The 20798-nt window shown below is 47.8% G+C and overlaps 1 protein-coding gene across 1 annotated transcript in view; it reads right to left on the reverse strand.

Annotated features, from left to right (window-relative positions):
* The window catches only part of LOC135543136 (E3 ubiquitin-protein ligase HECW2-like), a 51952-nt gene extending 31439 nt beyond the window's left edge, over positions 1-20513 (reverse strand). The window contains exons 1-4 of the mRNA XM_064970213.1: positions 20061-20513; positions 5992-6099; positions 4197-4291; positions 1218-1293 (exon numbers count right to left, since the gene is read on the reverse strand). Coding sequence (XP_064826285.1) covers positions 1218-1293; positions 4197-4291; positions 5992-6099; positions 20061-20430 — 649 coding nt within the window. The 5' untranslated portion in view covers positions 20431-20513. The remainder of the gene's footprint in view (positions 1-1217; positions 1294-4196; positions 4292-5991; positions 6100-20060) is intronic.
* Positions 20514-20798: the final 285 nt, after the last annotated feature.

Here is a 20798-nt window from a genome sequence, read left to right on the forward strand (position 1 = left end):
TGGAGTTATACCATACACACACACAAACAGAATAATGATTATAATAATGAATAATAATACATTTATTTTAAACACATTAGGATCTCTACAGAGAGACTCAGAGAAATCTCTCTACATAATGTATACCAGGGGTCGGTAGGTGTGACTGTATACCAGGGGTCGGTAGACAACTCTGGTCCAGGAGTGACTGTATACCAGGGGTCGGTAGACAAGTCTGACCCAGGAGTGACTGTATACCAGGGGTCAGTAGACAACTCTGGTCCAGGAGTGTCTGTATACCAGGGGTCAGTAAACAACTCTGGCCCAGGAGTGTCTGTATACCAGGGGTCAGTAAACAACTCTGGCCCAGGAGTGACTGTATACCAGGGGTCGGTAGACAAGTCTGACCCAGGAGTGACTGTATACCAGGGGTCGGTAAACAACTCTGGTTCAGGAGTGTCTGTATACCAGGGGTCGGTAAACAACTCTGGTTCAGGAGTGACTGTATACCAGGGGTCAGTAAACAACTCTGGTTCAGGAGTGTCTGTATACCAGGGGTCAGTAAACAACTCTGGTTCAGGAGTGTCTGTATACCAGGGGTCAGTAGACAACTCTGGCCCAGGAGTGTCGGTATACCAGGGGTCAGTAGACAACTCTGGCCCAGGAGTGACTGTATACCAGGGGTCAGTAGACAACTCTGGCCCAGGAGTGACTGTATACCAGGGGTCAGTAAACAACTCTGGCCCAGGAGTGTCTGTATACCAGGGGTCGGTAGACAACTCTGGCCCAGGAGTGTCTGTATACCAGGGGTCGGTAGACAACTCTGGCCCAGGAGTGTCTGTATACCAGGGGTCAGTAGACAACTCTGGCCCAGGAGTGACTGTATACCAGGGGTCAGTAGACAACTCTGGCCCAGGAGTGACTGTATACCAGGGGTCAGTAAACAACTCTGGCCCAGGAGTGACTGTATACCAGGGGTCGGTAGACAACTCTGGCCCAGGAGTGTCTGTATACCAGGGGTCGGTAGACAACTCTGGCCCAGGAGTGTCTGTATACCAGGGGTCGGTAGACAACTCTGGCCCAGGAGTGACTGTATACCAGGGGTCAGTAGACAACTCTGGCCCAGGAGTGACTGACAGGAGGTCACGTGCAGTAACACATCTCAACCACAGGGAGGCAGTGCAGATCACACCAGACCAGTGTAGATTGAGACAATCTACCAATCAACAATAACTGACCTGATAAAGTGAAGCTGACGAGTTTCCGACAGTTCTCTGTCACTGATTGGCCCTCAGCTTGACCCTCGACTCTAACCTGGCAAGGAAACAACCAATGGGAGATGAGCTGTGACGGGAACTCAACCATTGAGAGATGTTAGTATAGGACAGTATAAAACCACAGACATGAGACTTATGGTTGAGGGCCAACAAGACTGGAAATTATACCATCAATACAGAGCAGCACAGCACAGTGTAACACTGAGATATATCAATATCCAGTTCAACACAGAGCAGCACAGCACAGTGTAACACTGAGATATATCAATATCCAGTTCAACACAGAGCAGTACAGCAGTGTAACACTGAGATATATCAATATCCAATTCAACACGGAGCAGTACAGCACAGTGTAACACTGAGATACATCAATATCCAGTTCAACACGGAGCAGTACAGCACAGTGTAACACTGAGATATATCAATATCCAGTTCAACACGGAGCAGTACAGCACAGTGTAACACTGAGATACATCAATATCCAGTTCAACACGGAGCAGTACAGCACAGTGTAACACTGAGATACATCAATATCCAGTTCAACACAGAGCAGTACAGCACAGTGTAACACTGAGATACATCAATATCCAGTTCAACACGGAGCAGTACAGCACAGTGTAACACTGAGATATATCAATATCCAGTTCAACACAGAGCAGCACAGCACAGTGTAACACTGAGATATATCAATATCCAGTTCAACACAGAGCAGCACAGCACAGTGTAACACTGAGATATATCAATATCCAGTTCAACACAGAGCAGCACAGCACAGTGTAACACTGAGATCTATCAATATCCAGTTCAACACGGAGCAGTACAGCACAGTGTACCACTGAGATATTTTGGAGAGTGATACTGTATATAGGAGGGTCAGAGAGAGAGAGAGAGATCAAGTGGACTGGACGTCTGGTAATCTGTCAGATCCTGTCATAAAACCAACATGGCTGCCTGCCAGACGCTCCCTCCGATTGGAAGATTAACGCTCTGAATTTCATATCAAATTAATTTGTGCCAGCTGGTATTAGTGAACTCAGGAAGTGATAGGGATGGAGGGAGGAAAGGAGAAGGAGAGGGGGAGGTTTGGAGGGAGGGAGAGGGGGAGGTATGGGGGGAGGGAGAGGGGGAGGTTTGGAGGGAGGGAGAGGGGGAGGTTTGGAGGGGGGAGAGGGGGAGGTTTGGAGGGGGGGAGAGGGGGAGGTTTGGAGGGAGGGAGAGAGGGGGAGGGATGGTGGGATGGAGGGAGAGGGGGGTAGAGGAGAAAGAGAGGAGGGAGGGGGAGAGAGGAGTGGAGAGAGAGATGGAGGGGGTGGAGAGAGAGAGAGAAAACACCATTGTAAATACAACCTATATTTATGTTGATTTATTTTCCCGGTGGAGGGAGAGAGAGGGGTTAGAGAGAGCGAGCGAGAGGGGGAGGGATAAATGAGTGGAGAGAGGGAGGGGGAGGGAGGGAGAGGGGTTAGAGAGAGCGAGAGAGAGGGGGAGGGATAGATGAGTGGAGAGAGGGAGGGGGGAGGGAGGGAGAGAGAAAAAGAGATGGAGGAGGAGATAGATATAATATAGTCCAACTGACATATTCAGATTGATATCTAATATAGTCCAACTGACATATTCAGATTGATATCTAATATAGTCCAACTGACATATTCAGCTGATATCTAATATAGTCCAACTGCCATATTCAGATTGATATCTAATATAGTCCAACTGACATATTCAGATTGATATCTAATATAGTCCAACTGACATATTCAGATAGATATCTAATATAGTCCAACTGCCATATTCAGCTGATATCTAATATAGTCCAACTGACATATTCAGATTGATATAATATAGTCCAACTGCCATATTCAGATTGATCTAATATAGTCCAACTGACATATTCAGCTGATATCTAATATAGTCCAACTGCCATATTCAGATTGATATCTAATATAGTCCAACTGCCATATTCAGATAGATATCTAATATAGTCCAACTGACATATTCAGCTGATATCTAATATAGTCCAACTGCCATATTCAGATAGATATCTAATATAGTCCAACTGACATATTCAGATTGATATCTAATATAGTCCAACTGACATATTCAGCGGATATCTAATATAGTCCAACTGCCATATTCAGATTGATATCTAATATAGTCCAACTGCCATATTCAGATTGATATCTAATATAGTCCAACTGCCATATTCAGATTGATATCTAATATAGTCCAACTGACATATTCAGATTGATATCTAATATAGTCCAACTGCCATATTCAGATTGATATCTAATATAGTCCAACTGCCATATTCAGATTGATATCTAATATAGTCCAACTGACATATTCAGATTGATATCTAATATAGTCCAACTGACACGTTCAGATTGATATCTAATATAGTCCAACTGCCATATTCAGATTGATATCTAATATAGTCCAACTGACATATTCAGATTGATATCTAATATAGTCCAACTGCCATATTCAGATTGATATCTAATATAGTCCAACTGCCATATTCAGATTGATATCTAATATAGTCCAACTGCCATATTCAGATTGATATAATATAGTCCAACTGACATATTCAGATAGATATCTAATATAGTCCAACTGCCATATTCAGATTGATATCTAATATAGTCCAACTGACATATTCAGATTGATATCTAATATAGTCCAACTGACATATTCAGATTGATATAATATAGCCCAACTGACACGTTCAGCTGATATCTAACACACACACGCGCGCGCACACACACACACACACACACACACACACACACACACACACACACACACACACACACACACACACCTCTCTCTCTAAACAACCAGATAAGCTTGCCTAAGATGCAGCTACACCATCTGGCATACAGTTACTTGATACATAATAAGCACTCCTTCATAAACATATACAGACAGACACACAGAACTCACAGGAAGTCCTGGGTTGTTGACGGTGATGCAGGGGGTTGTTGCTCTCAGGCCACCACTCACTCCATGATAGTACTTAAAGCAGATCTTAGTCTCAGCTGAGGAAGGAACACACACACAGAAGAGTTCTATTGTTCTAATCATCCTGAACACACACACAGAAGAGTTCTACTGTTCTAATCATCCTGAACACACACACACAGAAGAGTTCTATTGTTCTAATCATCCTGAACACACACACAGAAGAGTTCTATTGTTCTAATCATCCTGAACACACACACAGAAGGGTTATATTGTTCTAATCATCCTGAACACACACACACAGAAGAGTTCTATTGTTCTAATCATCCTGAACACACACACAGAAGAGTTCTATTGTTCTCATCATCCTGAACACACACACAGAAGAGTTGTATGGTTCTAATCATCCTGAACACACACACACAGAAGAGTTCTATTGTTCTAATCATCCTGAACACACACACAGAAGAGTTCTATTGTTCTAATCATCCTGAACACACACACAGAAGAGTTCTATTGTTCTAATCATCCTGAACACACACACAGAAGGGTTATATTGTTCTAATCATCCTGAACACACACACACAGAAGAGTTCTATTGTTCTAATCATCCTGAACACACACACAGAAGAGTTCTATTGTTCTCATCATCCTGAACACACACACAGAAGAGTTGTATGGTTCTAATCATCCTGAACACACACACACAGAAGAGTTCTATTGTTCTCATCATCCTGAACACACACACAGAAGAGTTGTATGGTTCTAATCATCCTGAACACACACACAGAAGAGTTCTATTGTTCTCATCATCCTGAACACACACACAAAAGAGTTCTATTGTTCTAATCATCCTGAACACACACACAAAAGAGTTCCATTGTTCTAATCATCCTGAACACACACAGAAGAGATCTATTGTTCTAATCATCCTGAACACACACACAGAAGACTGCTATTGTTCTAATCATCCTGAACTCACACACAGAAGAGTTCTATTGTTCTAATCATCCTGAACACACACACAGAAGAGTTCTATTGTTCTACTCATCCTGAACACACACACAGAAGAGTTCTATTGTTCTACTCATCCTGAACACACACAGAAGAGTTCTATTGTTCTAATCATCCTGAACACACACAGAAGACTGCTATTGTTCTAATCATCCTGAACTCACACACAGAAGACTGCTATTGTTCTAATCATCCTGAACTCACACACAGAAGAGTTCTATTGTTCTAATCATCCTGAACACACACACAGAAGAGTTCTATTGTTCTACTCATCCTGAACACACACAGAAGAGTTCTATTGTTCTAATCATCCTGAACACACACAGAAGACTTATATTGTTCTAATCATCCTGAACACACACACAGAAGAGTTCTATTGTTCTACTCATCCTGAACACACACACAGAAGAGTTCTATTGTTCTAATCATCCTGAACACACACACAGTAGAATTCCATTGTTCTAATCATCCTGAACTCACACACAGAAGAGTTCTATTGTTCTAATCATCCTGAACACACACACAGAAGAGTTCTATTGTTCTAATCATCCTGAACACACACACAGAAGAGTTATATTGTTCTAATCATCCTGAACACACACACAGAAGAGTTCTATTGTTCTAATCATCCTGAACAAACACACAGAAGAGTTATATTGTTCTCATCATCCTGAACACACACACAGAAGAGTTCCATTGTTCTAATCATCCTGAACACACAAACAGTCCTTCATAAACATTAACACACACACACTATACTCACGCTCCATGAAGTAAGGTCCAGGCTCCAGCCTCCAGACGATCTGTCCTCTCTGGGTGCCGTTCACCCCGCGGTTCTTAGAGTCCCACACGTTGGCAGGACACGTCTCGTCTGAGGAGGGGACACACAGTCACATCACTGATTTAGGCTGTAACAGTGCTGACAAAGGCCATAACACAACTGACGGCCCGATACATTGGCAGGACACGTCTCATCAGACGAAACACAACTGACACGTGGTATTTATAAATGTTTTATAAATGTTTTATTTGACCTTTATTTAACCTGGCAAGTCATTTACAATGCCGGACTACCCCGGCCAAACCCAGAGGACACTGGGCCTAATGGGACTCCCAATCACAGCCGGATGTGAAGCAGACTGGATACGAACCCGGGACTGTAGTGACGCCTCTTGCACTGAGATGCAGTGCCACTCAGGAGCCCAACAGTACTAATGACAAGCTGAAACAGGCCCTAACAGTACTGATGTAGACGGTCAGAGAACTGACACACACCATGACACAACTGACTGATGCTGTAACCTAGTGTAGTAGTAGCTGATGCTGTAACCTAGTGTAGTAGTAGCTGATGCTGTAACCTAGTGTAACAGTAGCTGATGCTGTAACCTAGTGTAACAGTAGCTGATGCTGTAACCTAGTGTAACAGTAGCTGATGCTGTAACCTAGTGTAACAGTAGCTGATGCTGTAACCTAGTGTAACAGTAGCTGATGCTGTAACCTAGTGTAGCAGTAGCTGATGCTGTAACCTAGTGTAACAGTAGCTGACGCTGTAAACTAGTGTAACAGTAGCTGATGCTGTAACCTAGTGTAACAGTAGCTGATGCTGTAACCTAGTGTAACAGTAGCTGATGCTGTAACCTAGTGTAACAGTAGCTGATGCTGTAACCTAGTGTAGCAGTAGCTGATGCTGTAACCTAGTGTAACAGTAGCTGACGCTGTAAACTAGTGTAACAGTAGCTGACGCTGTAACCTAATGTAACAGTAGCTGACGCTGTAACCTAGTGTAACAGTAGCTGATGCTGTAACCTAGTGTAGTAGTAGCTGATGCTGTAACCTAGTGTAACAGTAGCTGATGCTGTAACCTAGTGTAACAGTAGCTGATGCTGTAACCTAGTGTAACAGTAGCTGATGCTGTAACCTAGTGTAACAGTAGCTGATGCTGTAACCTAGTGTAACAGTAGCTGATGCTGTAACCTAGTGTAGCAGTAGCTGATGCTGTAACCTAGTGTAACAGTAGCTGACGCTGTAAACTAGTGTAACAGTAGCTGACGCTGTAACCTAATGTAACAGTAGCTGACGCTGTAACCTAGTGTAACAGTAGCTGACGCTGTAACCTAGTGTAACAGTAGCTGACGCTGTAACCTAGTGTAACAGTAGCTGACGCTGTAACCTAGTGTAACAGTAGCTGACGCTGTAACCTAGTGTAACAGTAGCTGACGCTGTAACCTAGTGTAACAGTAGCTGGAGTGATGGAGGAGAGGGAGAGAGAGGAGGATGGAGTGATGGAGGAGATGGAGAGAGGAGAGAGAGGAGGATGGAGTGATGGAGGGGGTCAGAGAGGAGGATGGAGTGATGGAGGAGAGGGAGAGAGGAGAGAGAGGAGGATGGAGTGATGGAGGATAGGGAGAGAGGAGAGAGAGGAGGATGGAGTGATGGAGGGGGTCAGAGAGGAGGATGGAGTGATGGAGGGGGTCAGAGAGGAGGATGGAGTGATGGAGGAGAGGGAGAGAGGAGAGAGAGGAGGATGGAGTGATGGAGGGGGTCAGAGAGGAGGATGGAGTGATGGAGGAGAGGGAGAGAGGAGAGAGAGGAGGATGGAGTGATGGAGGGGGTCAGAGAGGAGGATGGAGTGATGGAGGAGAGGGAGAGAGGAGAGGGAGGAGGATGGAGTGATGGAGGGGGTCAGAAAGGAGGATGGAGTGATGGAGGAGATGAGAGAGAGGAGGATGGAGTGATGGAGGACATGAGAGAGAGGAGGATGAAGTGATGGAGGAGATGAGAGAGAGGAGGATGGAGTGATGGAGGAGAGGGAGAGAGGAGATGGAGGAGGATGGAGTGATGGAGGGGGTCAGAGAGGAGGATGGAGTGATGGAGGAGATGAGAGAGAGGAGGATGGAGTGATGGAGGACATGAGAGAGAGGAGGATGAAGTGATGGAGGAGATGAGAGAGAGGAGGATGGAGTGATGGAGGACATGAGAGAGAGGAGGATGAAGTGATGGAGGAGATGAGAGAGAGGAGGATGGAGTGATGGAGGAGATGAGAGAGAGGAGGATGGAGTGATGGAGGACATGAGAGAGAGGAGGATGAAGTGATGGAGGAGATGAGAGAGAGGAGGATGGAGTGATGGAGGAGATGAGAGAGAGGAGGATGGAGTGATGGAGGAGATGAGAGCGAGGAGGATGGAGTGATGGCGGAGAGGAGAGAAAGGAGGATGGAGTGATGGAGGAGATGAGAGAAAGGAGGAAGGAGTGATGGAGGAGAGGAGAGAGAGGAGGATGGAGTGATGGAGGAGAGGAGAGAGAGGAGGATGGAGTGATGGAGGAGATGAGAGAGAGGAGGATGGAGTGATGGAGGAGAGGAGAGCGAGGAGGATGGAGTGATGGAGGAGATGAGAGAGAGGAGGATGGAGTGATGGAGGACATGAGAGAGAGGAGGATGAAGTGATGGAGGAGATGAGAGAGAGGAGGATGGAGTGATGGAGGAGATGAGAGAGAGGAGGATGGAGTGATGGCGGAGAGGAGAGAAAGGAGGATGGAGTGATGGAGGAGATGAAAGAAAGGAGGAAGGAGTGATGGAGGAGAGGAGAGGATGGAGTGATGGAGGAGAGGAGAGAGAGGAGGATGGAGTGATAGAGGAGAGAGAGGAGGATGGAGTGATGGAGGAGATGAGAGAGAGGAGGATGGAGTGATGGAAGAGAGGAGAGGATGGAGTGATGGAGGAGAGGAGAGAGAGGAGGATGGAGTGATAGAGGAGAGAGAGGAGGATGGAGTGATGGAGGAGATGAGAGAGAGGAGGATGGAGTGATGGAGGAGAGGAGAGCGAGGAGGATGGAGTGATGGAGGAGATGAGAGAGAGGAGGATGGAGTGATGGAGGACATGAGAGAGAGGAGGATGGAGTGATGGAGGAGATGAGAGAGAGGAGGATGGAGTGATGGAGGAGAGGAGAGCGAGGAGGATGGAGTGATGGAGGAGATGAGAGAGAGGAGGATGGAGTGATGGAGGACATGAGAGAGAGGAGGATGGAGTGATGGAGGAGATGAGAGAGAGGAGGATGGAGTGATGGAGGAGAGTAGAGAGAGGAGGATGGAGTGATGGAGGAGAGGAGAGAGAGGAGGATGGAGTGATGGAGGACATGAGAGAGAGGAGGATGGAGTGATGGAGGAGATGAGAGAGAGGAGGATGGAGTGATGGAGGAGAGGAGAGAGAGGAGGATGGAGTGATGGAGGAGATGAGAGAGAGGAGGATGGAGTGACAGAGGAGAGGAGAGAGGAGAGAGAGGGGGATGGAGTGATGGAGGAGAGGAGAGAGAGGAGGATGGAGTGATGGAGGAGATGAGAGAGAGGAGGATGGAGTGACGGAGGAGAGGAGAGAGGAGAGAGAGGGGGATGGAGTGATGGAGGAGAGAGAGGAGGATGGAGTGATGGAGGAGATGAGAGAGAGGAGGATGGAGTGATGGAGGAGATGAGAGAGAGGAGGATGGAGTGATGGAGGAGATGAGAGAGAGGAGGATGGGTGATGGAGGAGATGAGAGAGAGGAGGATGGAGTGATGGAGGAGATGAGAGAGAGGAGGATGGAGGATGATGGAGGAGCTGAGAGAGAGGAGGATGGAGTGATGGAGGAGAGTAGAGAGAGGAGGATGGAGTGATGGAGGAGATGAGAGAGAGGAGGATGGAGTGATGGAGGAGATGAGAGAGAGGAGGATGGAGTGTTGGAGGAGCTGAGAGAGAGGGGAGGCAGGACAGACGGTAGGTGCCAGTAATGGAGCCGTGTTGGCTCCAGGGCCGGGGTGGATGGCCCAGGGCCAGAATCTCTCTGGGGGACACATCTCACATCCCCCTCCACACACAGAGCCTGGTGTAGAGAGTGGATGGATCTCCTTTCACTGGCCATCACTCTCTCTACTAGCTGCTGCTGACACTGTAGTGTTCAGGATGTGTGTGTGTGTGTGTGTGTGTGTGTGTGTGTGTGTGTGTGTGTGTGTGTGTGTGTGTGTGTGTGTGTGTGTGTGTGTGTGTGTGTGTGTGTGTGTGTGTGTGCGTCAGTAAGTGCCCTCTGATAGCAGGCTGATGATAATGAGAAGATAATTAAAGAACTGAAGCTGATACCACTATTCACTACTGTCCAGGATGTACAGAAGTCCACTATTCACTACTGTCCAGGATGTACAGAAGTCCACTATTCACTACTGTCCAGGATGTACAGAACTCCACTATTCACTACTGTCCAGGATGTATAGAAGTCCACTATTCACTACTGTCCAGGATGTATAGAAGTCCACTATTGTCCAGAAGTCCACTATTCACTACTGTCCAGGATGTATAGAAGTCCACTATTCACTACTGTCCAGGATGTATAGAAGTCCACTATTCACTACTGTCCAGGATGTATAGAAGTCCACTATTCACTACCGTCCAGGATGTATAGAACTCCACTATTCACTACTGTCCAGGATGTATAGAAGTCCACTATTCACTACTGTCCAGGATGTATAGAAGTCCACTATTCACTACTGTCCAGGATGTATAGAAGACCACTATTCACTACCGTCCAGGATGTATAGAACTCCACTATTCACTACTGTCCAGGATGTATAGAAGTCCACTATTCACTACTGTCCAGGATGTATAGAAGTCCACTATTCACTACTGTCCAGGATGTATAGAAGACCACTATTCACTACTGTCCAGGATGTATAGAAGACCACTATTCACTATTGTCCAGGTTGTATAGAAGTTCACTATTCACTACTGTCCAGGATGTATAGAAGTCCACTATTGACTATTGTCCAGAATGTACAGAAGTCCACTACTCACTACCGTCCAGGATGTATAGAAGTCCACTATTCACTACTGTCCAGGATGTATAGAAGTCCACTATTGTCCAGAAGTCCACTATTCACTACTGTCCAGGATGTATAGAAGTCCACTATTCACTACTGTCCAGGATGTATAGAAGTCCACTATTCACTACTGTCCAGGATGTATAGAAGTCCACTATTCACTACTGTCCAGGATGTATAGAAGACCACTATTCACTACCGTCCAGGATGTATAGAAGACCACTATTCACTACTGTCCAGGATGTATAGAAGACCACTATTCACTACTGTCCAGGATGTATAGAAGACCACTACTCACTACTGTCCAGGATGTATAGAAGTCCACTATTCACTACTGTCCAGAATGTATAGAAGTCCACTATTGTCCAGAAGTCCACTATTCACTATTGTCCAGGATGTATAGAAGTCCACTATTGTCCAGGATGTATAGAAGTCCACTACTCACTACTGTCCAGGATGTATAGAAGTCCACTACTGTCCAGGATGTATAGAAGACCACTATTCACTACCGTCCAGGATGTATAGAACTCCACTATTCACTACTGTCCAGGATGTATAGAACTCCACTATTCACTACTGTCCAGGATGTATAGAACTCCACTATTCACTACTGTCCAGGATGTATAGAACTCCACTATTCACTACTGTCCAGGATGTATAGAACTCCACTATTCACTACTGTCCAGGATGTATAGAACTCCACTATTCACTACTGTCCAGGATGTATAGAACTCCACTATTCACTACTGTCCAGGATGTATAGAACTCCACTATTCACTACTGTCCAGGATGTATAGAACTCCACTATTCACTACTGTCCAGGATGTATAGAACTCCACTATTCACTACTGTCCAGGATGTATAGAAGACCACTATTCACTACTGTCCAGGATGTATAGAAGACCACTATTCACTACTGTCCAGGATGTATAGAAGACCACTATTCACTACTGTCCAGGATGTATAGAAGACCACTATTCACTACCGTCCAGGATGTATACTATTCACTACTGTCCAGGATGTATAGAAGACCACTATTCACTACTGTCCAGGATGTATAGAACTCCACTATTGACTATTGTCCAGGTTGTATAGAAGACCACTATTCACTACTGTCCAGGATGTATAGAAGTCCACTATTGACTACTGTCCAGAATGTACAGAAGTCCACTACTGGTAAGGTAAGGTCTACCTACACCTGTTGTATTCAGCATTTCACGGTAAGGTCTACCTACACCTGTTGTATTCAGCATTTCACGGTAAGGTCTACCTACACCTGTTGTATTCAGCATTTCACTGTAAGGTCTACCTACACCTGTTGTATTCAGCATTTCACTGTAAGGTCTACCTACACCTGTTGTATTCAGCATTTCACGGTAAGGTCTACCTACACCTGTTGTATTTAGCATTTCACTGTAAGGTCTACCTACACCTGTTGTATTCAGCATTTCACTGTAAGGTCTACCTACACCTGTTGTATTCAGCATTTCACTGTAAGGTCTACCTACACCTGTTGTATTCAGCATTTCACGGTAAGGTCTACCTACACCTGTTGTATTCAGCATTTCACGGTAAGGTCTACCTACACCTGTTGTATTCAGCATTTCACGGTAAGGTCTACCTACACCTGTTGTATTCAGCATTTCACTGTAAGGTCTACCTACACCTATTGTATTCAAATCAAATCAAATTTTATTTGTCATATACACATGGTTAGCAGATGTTAATGCGAGTGTAGCGAAATGCTTGTGCTTCTAGTTCCGACAATGCAGTAATAACCAACAAGTAATCTAACTAACAATTCCTAAACTACTGTCTTATACACAGTGTAAGGGGATAAAGAATATGTACATAAGGATATATGAATGAGTGATGGTACAGAGCAGCATAGGCAAGATACAGTAGATGGTATCGAGTACAGTATATACATATGAGATGAGTATGTAAACAAAGTGGCATAGTTAAAGTGGCTAGTGATACATGTATTACATAAGGATGCAGTAGATGATAGAGTACAGTATATACGTATACATATGAGATGAATAATGTAGCGTAAGTAACATTATATAAGGTAGCATTGTTTAAAGTGGCTAGTGATATATTTACATAATTTCCCATCAATTCCCATTATTAAAGTGGCTGGAGTTGAGTCAGTGTCAGTGTGTTGGCAGCAGCCAATGTTAGTGGTGGCTATTTAACAGTCTGATGGCCTTGAGATAGAAGCTGTTTTTCAGTCTCTCGGTCCCAGCTTTGATGCACCTGTACTGACCTCGCCTTCTGGATGATAGCGGGGTGAACAGGCAGTGGCTCGGGTGGTTGATGTCCTTGATGATCTTTATGGCCTTCCTGTAACATCGGGTGGTGTAGGTGTCCTGGAGGGCAGGTAGTTTGCCCCCGGTGATGCGTTGTGCAGACCTCACTACCCTCTGGAGAGCCTTACGGTTGAGGGCGGAGCAGTTGCCGTACCAGGCGGTGATACAGCCCGCCAGGATGCTCTCGATTGTGCATCTGTAGAAGTTTGTGAGTGCTTTTGGTGACAAGCCGAATTTCTTCAGCCTCCTGAGGTTGAAGAGGCGCTGCTGCGCCTTCTTCACGATGCTGTCTGTGTGAGTGGACCAATTCAGTTTGTCTGTGATGTGTATGCCGAGGAACTTAAAACTTGCTACCCTCTCCACTACTGTTCCATCGATGTGGATAGGGGGGTGTTCCCTCTGCTGTTTCCTGAAGTCCACAATCATCTCCTTAGTTTTGTTGACGTTGAGTGTGAGGTTATTTTCCTGACACCACACTCCGAGGGCCCTCACCTCCTCCTTGTAGGCCGTCTTGTCGTTGTTGGTAATCAAGCCTACCACTGTTGTGTCATCCGCAAACTTGATAATTGAGTTGGAGGCGTGCGTGGTCACGCAGTCGTGGGTGAACAGGGAGTACAGGAGAGGGCTCAGAACGCACCCTTGTGGGGCCCCAGTGTTGAGGATCAGCGGGGAGGAGATGTTGTTACCTACCCTCACCACCTGGGGGCGGCCCGTCAGGAAGTCCAGTACCCAGTTGCACAGGGCAGGGTCGAGACCCAGGGTCTCGAGCTTGATGACGAGCTTGGAGGGTACTATGGTGTTGAATGCCGAGCTGTAGTCGATGAACAGCATTCTCACATAGGTATTCCTCTTGTCCAGGTGGGTTAGGGCAGTGTGCAGTGTGGTTGAGATTGCATCGTCTGTGGACCTATTTGAGCGGTAAGCAAATTGGAGTGGGTCTAGGGTGTCAGGTAGGGTGGAGGTGATATGGTCCTTGACTTTTCTCTCAAAGCACTACATGATGACGGAAGTGAGTGCTACGGGGCGGTAGTCGTTTAGCTCAGTTACCTTAGCTTTCTTGGGAACAGGAACAATGGTGGCCCTGTTGAAGCATGTGGGAACAGCAGACTGGTATAGGGATTGATTGAATATGGCCGTAAACACACCAGCCAGCTGGTCTGCGCATGCTCTGAGGGCGCGGCTGGGGATGCCGTCTGGGCCTGCAGCCTTGCGAGGGTTAACACGTTTAAATGTTTTACTCACCTCGGCTGCAGTGAAGGAGAGACCGCATGTTTCCGTTGCAGGCCGTGTCAGTGGCACTGTATTGTCCTCAAAGCGTGCAAAAAAGTTATTTAGTCTGCCTGGGAGCAAGACATCCTGGTCCGTGACTGGGCTGGATTTCTTCCTGTAGTCCGTGATTGACAGTAGACCCTGCCACATGCCTCTTGTGTCTGAGCCGTTGAATTGAGATTCTACTTTGTCTCTGTACTGACGCTTAGCTTGTTTGATAGCCTTGCGGAGGGAATAGCTGCACTGTTTGTATTCGGTCATGTTACCAGACACCTTGCCCTGATTAAAAGCAGTGGTTCGCGCTTTCAGTTTCACGCGAATGCTGCCATCAATCCACGGTTTCTGGTTAGGGAATGTTTTAATCGTTGCTATGGGAACGACATCTTCAATGCACGTTCTAATGAACTCGCACACCGAATCAGCGTATTCGTCAATGTTGTTATCTGACGCAATACGAAACATGTCCCAGTCCACGTGATGGAAGCAGTCTTGGAGTGTGGAATCAGCTTGGTCGGACCAGCGTTGGACAGACCTCAGCGTAGGAGCTTCTTGTTTCAGTTTCTGTCTGTAGGCAGGGATCAGCAAAATGGAGTCATGGTCAGCTTTTCCGAAAGGGGGGCGGGGCAGGGCCTTATATGCGTCGCGGAAGTTAGAGTAACAGTGATCCAAGGTTTTTCCACCTCTGGTTGCGCAATCGATATGCTGATAAAATTTAGGGAGTCTTGTTTTCAGATTAGCCTTGTTAAAATCCCCAGCTACAATGAATGCAGCCTCCGGATAAATGGTTTCCAGTTTGCAAAGAGTTAAATAAAGTTCGTTCAGAGCCATCGATGTGTCTGCTTGGGGGGGGATATATACGGCTGTGATTATAATCGAAGAGAATTCTCTTGGTAGATAATGCGGTCTACATTTGATTGTGAGGAATTCTAAATCAGGTGAACAGAAGGATTTGAGTTCCTGTATGTTTCTTTCATCGCACCATGCCTCGTTAGCCATAAGGCATACACCCCCACCCCTCTTCTTACCAGAAAGGTGTTTGTTTCTGTCGGCGCGATGCGTGGAGAAACCCGTTGGCTGCACCGCTTCGGATAGCGTCTCTCCAGTGAGCCATGTTTCCGTGAAGCACAGAACGTTACAGTCTCTGATGTCCCTCTGGAATGCTACCCTTGCTCGGATTTCATCAACCTTGTTGTCAAGAGACTGGACATTGGCAAGAAGAATGCTAGGAAGTGGGGCACGATGTGCCCGTCTCCGTAGTCTGACCAGGAGACCGCCACGTTTCCCTCTTTTTCGGAGTTGTTTTTTTGGGTCGCTGCATGCGATCCATTCCGTAGTCCTGTTTGTAAGGCAGAACACAGGATCCGCGTCGCGAAAAACATATTCTTGGTCGTACTGATGGTGAGTTGACGCTGATCTTATATTCAGTAGTTCTTCTCGACTGTATGTAATGAAACCTAAGATGACCTGGGGTACTAATGTAAGAAATAACACGTAAAAAACCACAAAACTGCATAGTTTCCTAGGAACGCGAAGCGAGGCGGCCATCTCTGTCGGCGCCGGAAGTGTTTCACTGTAAGGTTTACCTACACCTGTTGTATTCAGCATTTCACTGTAAGGTCTACCTACACCTGTTGTATTCAGCATTTCACTGTAAGGTCTACCTACACCTGTTGTATTCAGCATTTCACTGTAAGGTCTACCTACACCTGTTGTATTCAGCATTTCACTGTAAGGTCTACCTACACCTGTTGTATTCAGCATTTCACTGTAAGGTCTACCTACACCTGTTGTATTCAGCATTTCACTGTATGGTCTACCTACACCTGTTGTATTCAGCATTTCACTGTAAGGTTTACCTACATCTGTTGTATTCAGCATTTCACTGTAAGGTCTACCTACACCTGTTGTATTCAGCATTTCACTGTAAGGTCTACCTACACCTGTTGTATTCAGCATTTCACTGTAAGGTCTACCTACACCTGTTGTATTCAGCATTTCACTGTAAGGTTTACATTTACATTTACATTTAAGTCATTTAGCAGACGCTCTTATCCAGAGCGACTTACAAATTGGTGAATTCACCTTCTGACATCCAGTGGAACAGCCACTTTACAATAGTTTACCTACACCTGTTGTATTCAGCATTTCACTGTAAGGTTTACCTACACCTGTTGTATTCAGCATTTCACTGTAAGATTTACTACACCTGTTGTATTCAGCATTTCACTGTAAGGTTTACCTACACCTGTTGTATTCAGCGATTCACGATAAGGTTTACCTACACCTGTTGTATTCAGCATTTCACTGTAAGATTTACTACACCTGTTGTATTCAGCATTTCACTGTAAGGTTTACCTACACCTGTTGTATTCAGCGATTCACGATAAGGTTTACCTACACCTGTTGTATTCAGCATTTCACTGTAAGGTCTACCTACACCTGTGGTATTCAGCATTTCACTGTAAGGTTTGCCTACACCTGTTGTATTCAGCATTTCACTGTAAGGTTTACTACACCTGTTGTATTCAGCATTTCACTGTAAGGTCAACCTACACCTGTTGTATTCAGCATTTAACGGTAAGGTCTACCTACACCTATTGTATTCAGCATTTCACGGTAAGGTCTACCTACACCTGTTGTATTCAGCATTTCACGGTAAGGTCTACCTACACCTGTTGTATTCAGCATTTCACGGTAAGGTCTACCTACACCTGTTGTATTCAGCATTTCACGGTAAGGTCTACGTACACCTATTGTATTCGGCACATGTGACAAATATAATTTGATTTGAAAAAGTCAAGGGGTCTGAATACTTTCTGAATGCACTGTAGCTAATATACACACACACTGAGATGATCTCAGCCTGCCTGGCTGTGGTCCAGTGTATTCACCACATGCACTTCACGTAGTGCCCCCAAAACAAACAAACAAACAAACAAACAAACAAACAAACGTAGTGCCCCCAAAACAAACAAACAAACAAACGCACGTAGTGCTTTCACCTCCCTTATCCATCCTCCCCCTCTCACCCTACCTCCCTTATCCACCCTCCCCCTCTCACCCTACCTCCCTTATCCATCCTCCCCCTCTCACCCTGCCTCCCTTATCCATCCTCCCCCTCTCACCCTACCTCCCTTATCCATCCTCCCCCTCTCACCCTGCCTCCCTTATCCATCCTCCCCCTCTCACCCTACCTCCCTTATCCATCCTCCCCTCTCACCCTGCCTCCCTTATCCATCCTCCCCTCTCACCCTACCTCCCTTATCCATCCTCCCCCTCTCACCCTACCTCCCTTATCCATCCTCCCTCTCTCACCCTACCTCCCTTATCCATCCTCCCCCTCTCACCCTACCTCCCTTATCCATCCTCCCCCTCTCACCCTGCCTCCCTTATCCATCCTCCCCCTCTCACCCTACCTCCCTTATCCATCCTCCCCCTCTCACCCTACCTCCCTTATCCATCCTCCCCCTCTCACCCTACCTCCCTTATCCATCCTCCCCCTCTCACCCTACCTCCCTTATCCATCCTCCCCCTCTCACCCTACCTCCCTTATCCATCCTCCCCCTCTCACCCTACCTCCCTTCCCCATCCTCCCCCTCTCACCCTACCTCCCTTCCCCATCCTCCCCCTCTCACCCTACCTCCCTTCCCCATCCTCCCCCTCTCACCCTACCTCCCTTCCTCATCCTCCCCCTCTCACCCTACCTCCCTTCCCCATCCTCCCCTCTCACCCTACCTCCCTTATCCATCCTCCCCCCTCTCACCCTACCTCCCTTATCCATCCTCCCCCTCTCACCCTACCTCCCTTATCCATCCTCCCCCTCTCACCCTACCTCCCTTATCCATCCTCCCCCTCTCACCCTACCTCCCTTATCCATCCTCCCCTCTCACCCTACCTCCCTTATCCATCCTCCCCCCTCTCACCCTACCTCCCTTCTCCATCCTCCCCCTCTCACCCTACCTCCCTTATCCATCCTCCCCCTCTCACCCTACCTCCCTTATCCATCCTCCCCCTCTCACCCTACCTCCCTTATCCATCCTCCCCCTCTCACCCTGCCTCCCTTATCCATCCTCCCCCTCTCACCCTACCTCCCTTATCCATCCTCCCCTCTCACCCTACCTCCCTTATCCATCCTCCCCTCTCACCCTACCTCCCTTATCCATCCTCCCCCTCTCACCCTACCTCCCTTATCCATCCTCCCCTCTCACCCTACCTCCCTTATCCATCCTCCCCCTCTCACCCTACCTCCCTTCCCCATCCTCTCCCTCTCACCCTACCTCCCTTCCCCATCCTCCCCCTCTCACCCTACCTCCCTTCCCCATCCTCCCCCTCTCACCCTACCTCCCTTCCTCATCCTCCCCCTCTCACCCTACCTCCCTTCCCCATCCTCCCCCCTCTCACCCTACCTCCCTTATCCATCCTCCCCTCTCACCCTACCTCCCTTATCCATCCTCCCCCTCTCACCCTACCTCCCTTATCCATCCTCCCCCTCTCACCCTACCTCCCTTATCCATCCTCCCCCTCTCACCCTACCTCCCTTATCCATCCTCCCCTCTCACCCTACCTCCCTTCTCCATCCTCCCCTCTCACCCTACCTCCCTTCCCCATCCTCACCCTCTCACCCTACATCCCACCCTCCACATCCTCCCCCTCTCACCCTACCTATCTTCCCCATCCTCCCCCTCTCACCCTACCTCCCTTATCCATCTTCCCCTCTCACCCTACCTCCCTTCCCCATCCTCCCCCTCTCACCTTACCTCCCTTATCCATCCTCCCCCTCTCACCCTACCTCCCTTCCCCTTCCTCACCCTCTCACCCTACCTCCCTTCCCCATCCTCCCCCTCTCACCCTACCTCCCTTCCCCATCCTCCCCCTCTCACCCTACCTCCCTCCCCCATCCTCCCCCTCTCACCCTACCTCCCTCCCCCATCCTTACCCTCTCACCCTACCACACTCACTCCCTCCCCCATCCTCACCTTCTCATCCAACATCCCCCTCTTCCACCCTCCCTCCCCTCCATCCTCACCCTCTCATCCTACCTCCCTACATCCCCCTCTCATCCTCCCTCCCCCCTCTTCTTCCCTCTCATCCTACCTCCCACTCCCCTCTCTTCCTCCCACCACCCTACCCCCCTTCCTCCCTCCCTCTCATCATCCCTCCTTCCCCCCTCATCCTACCTCTCATCCTACTTCCCTCCCCCCTCATCCTTACTACCTCCCTCCCTCCCCTCTCTTCCTATCTCCCTCCCTCCTCTCTTCCCCGTCCTTGGTCTCCATTGAGGATCTTGTTCTATGATTGATTTGTGTGTTTTTAAAATCTGGGAATGGGACAATAAAGGAAAACTTGACACAACTTGACCCCCCTACCCCTTCTTCCTCTGAAGATGGTCTAGTCCTCCCCTGTGTCTCACCGATATGGTAGAGTCCGATCCAGTCCGTGGCGTCCACTTCCTCCTTGATGTCCCAGTTGATGACCAGGTTTTGGCCCCGCCCCATCGTGAACTCGTATGTCGACGCAGTCAGCGATGACCTGCTCTCTGAGGTCACCAGGTCCGTGTCGCTATTGGCCCTTTGTAGTCCGCCGCCATGACCCTCTCCATGACCTCCGACCCCTGACCGTTCACCAGCTGACCTTTCCCCGCCGTGACCCCTAGGGCCAATGCCATCACCGCCCTGGGCTGAGAGGGAGCGCAGGTTTTCAGGGCTGAGAGTGTAGCGCATATGGGGGTTGCGCCTCCTCACCACCAGGAGATGCTCACGAGCAGTGGGAGTGGTCGTCATGGTGACCACAGGGGAGGAGGGAGGAGGGGATTGGGGTTGAGATGGGAGGTGAGATGGGGGTTGAGAGGGGTGGGGGTGATGGTGATGATGGGGGGAGTGGTGGTGATGGGAGGGGGAGGAAGGGTGGGGGCGGGGGCGGGGGGGGAGGACAGCCGTGGCGAGGGAGGGGCGAATGGTGGAGGTTGAGCAGGGGAGGGGGGAGAACCGTGGGCCTCGCCCAAAGCTGGAGCTAGAGAGGAGGGCCACAGGCCAGGAGGCCACAGCCCAGGGCCAGAGACAGCCTGGTAGAGCCTACTAGAACCTAATAGAACATACTAGAACCTAATAGAGCATACTAGAACCTAAGAGAACATATTATAATCTAATAG

Source organism: Oncorhynchus masou, chromosome 7 (assembly GCF_036934945.1).
Source record: "Oncorhynchus masou masou isolate Uvic2021 chromosome 7, UVic_Omas_1.1, whole genome shotgun sequence".
Lineage (NCBI taxonomy): Eukaryota > Metazoa > Chordata > Actinopteri > Salmoniformes > Salmonidae > Oncorhynchus > Oncorhynchus masou.